General features: G+C 40.6%; 1 protein-coding gene across 1 annotated transcript; it reads right to left on the reverse strand.

Moving 5' to 3' along the window:
* Positions 1-204: 204 nt before the first annotated feature.
* On the reverse strand, positions 205-823 carry LOC143624660 (uncharacterized). Its single transcript, XM_077095234.1, has 2 exons — positions 676-823; positions 205-599 (listed from the first exon to the last, which is right to left on the reverse strand). The coding sequence occupies exons 1-2, from the start codon at positions 821-823 to the stop codon at positions 205-207; spliced, it is 543 nt and encodes a 180-aa protein (XP_076951349.1).

Genomic DNA, 823 nt, shown 5'->3' on the forward strand with positions numbered 1-823 from the left:
TGGCATGCTTCTCTATTTATAGAGAAGCATGCATGAGAAACATGTCACATCGTATGCCCAATGGGCTTCTTTACATTATTTCCCTTGGGCCTATATATGCAAAACAAACTACTAAAGCCCATAACAAAAATACATTCAATACAAAAGACTTAGATAAACAAAATGGGTCTAACACAAAGCAAGACTCATGGCGTTGTAAATAGTTCATGGTTTGTGTATCCTCACATAATCCTTTTGTTCTTCCTTAAATCCGTTGAGGAAAACCCCTAATAAACAATGTTTTGGCCAATTCGAAACCCGTGAAGATCGCTTAGCAAGTTCTTGACGGCATTCATAGACCAATCCAGTTTGTTTGATATTACATAGGTGTTCATCTGGATTTTGAAAATCGGCCGGACCAAAGTTTTTGTTGAAGGCTTGCACCAATTCTTTCCAGAAAGTTAAAGGATGATCGTCTGAAAGCCAAGAATAGAGGTCTAAGGCATATCCCTCTAGGTGCATGGAGGCTATTTCTACCTTCTCTTCGTCTGGTATCTGATAATACCGAAAATACTTTTCCGCCTTTAGTATCCACCCACGTGGATCTCCTCCAATAAAACCTAGGAAAATAAATTTTGTTGTAGGGTTTGTATCCAGCTCGTCCCCTCCATGAGCTCTCCCCTTCGTCAAACTTACTGCCTTTAGAATGGTCTCCTTTCAAGGCTGCAATATCTTCTTTCATTGAATCCATAGACTCCAACTTTGCAGCAATAGAATCCGATTGAACGGTTACTTGCTCTGCGTTGGATCTGCCGCCCTCAGAACTGTTTCGGGTTTGTACCAT

The sequence above is a fragment of the Bidens hawaiensis genome, unplaced genomic scaffold, assembly GCF_021521415.1.
Source record: "Bidens hawaiensis isolate Kalapana, Puna unplaced genomic scaffold, B.hawaiensis_p1.1 tig00003902_1, whole genome shotgun sequence".
Taxonomy (NCBI): Eukaryota; Viridiplantae; Streptophyta; class Magnoliopsida; order Asterales; family Asteraceae; genus Bidens; species Bidens hawaiensis.

What these genes read in the sequence shown, in the direction of transcription:
- LOC143624660 (XM_077095234.1), bottom strand. Translation starts at nt 823, where the DNA reads ATGGTACAAACCCGAAACAGTTCTGAGGGCGGCAGATCCAACGCAGAG. An exon ending in AGGAGACCATTCTAAAGGCA is followed by an intron (nt 600 to 675) that starts GTAAGTTTGACG and finishes TTATTTTCCTAG; the next exon opens with GTTTTATTGGAGGAGATCCA.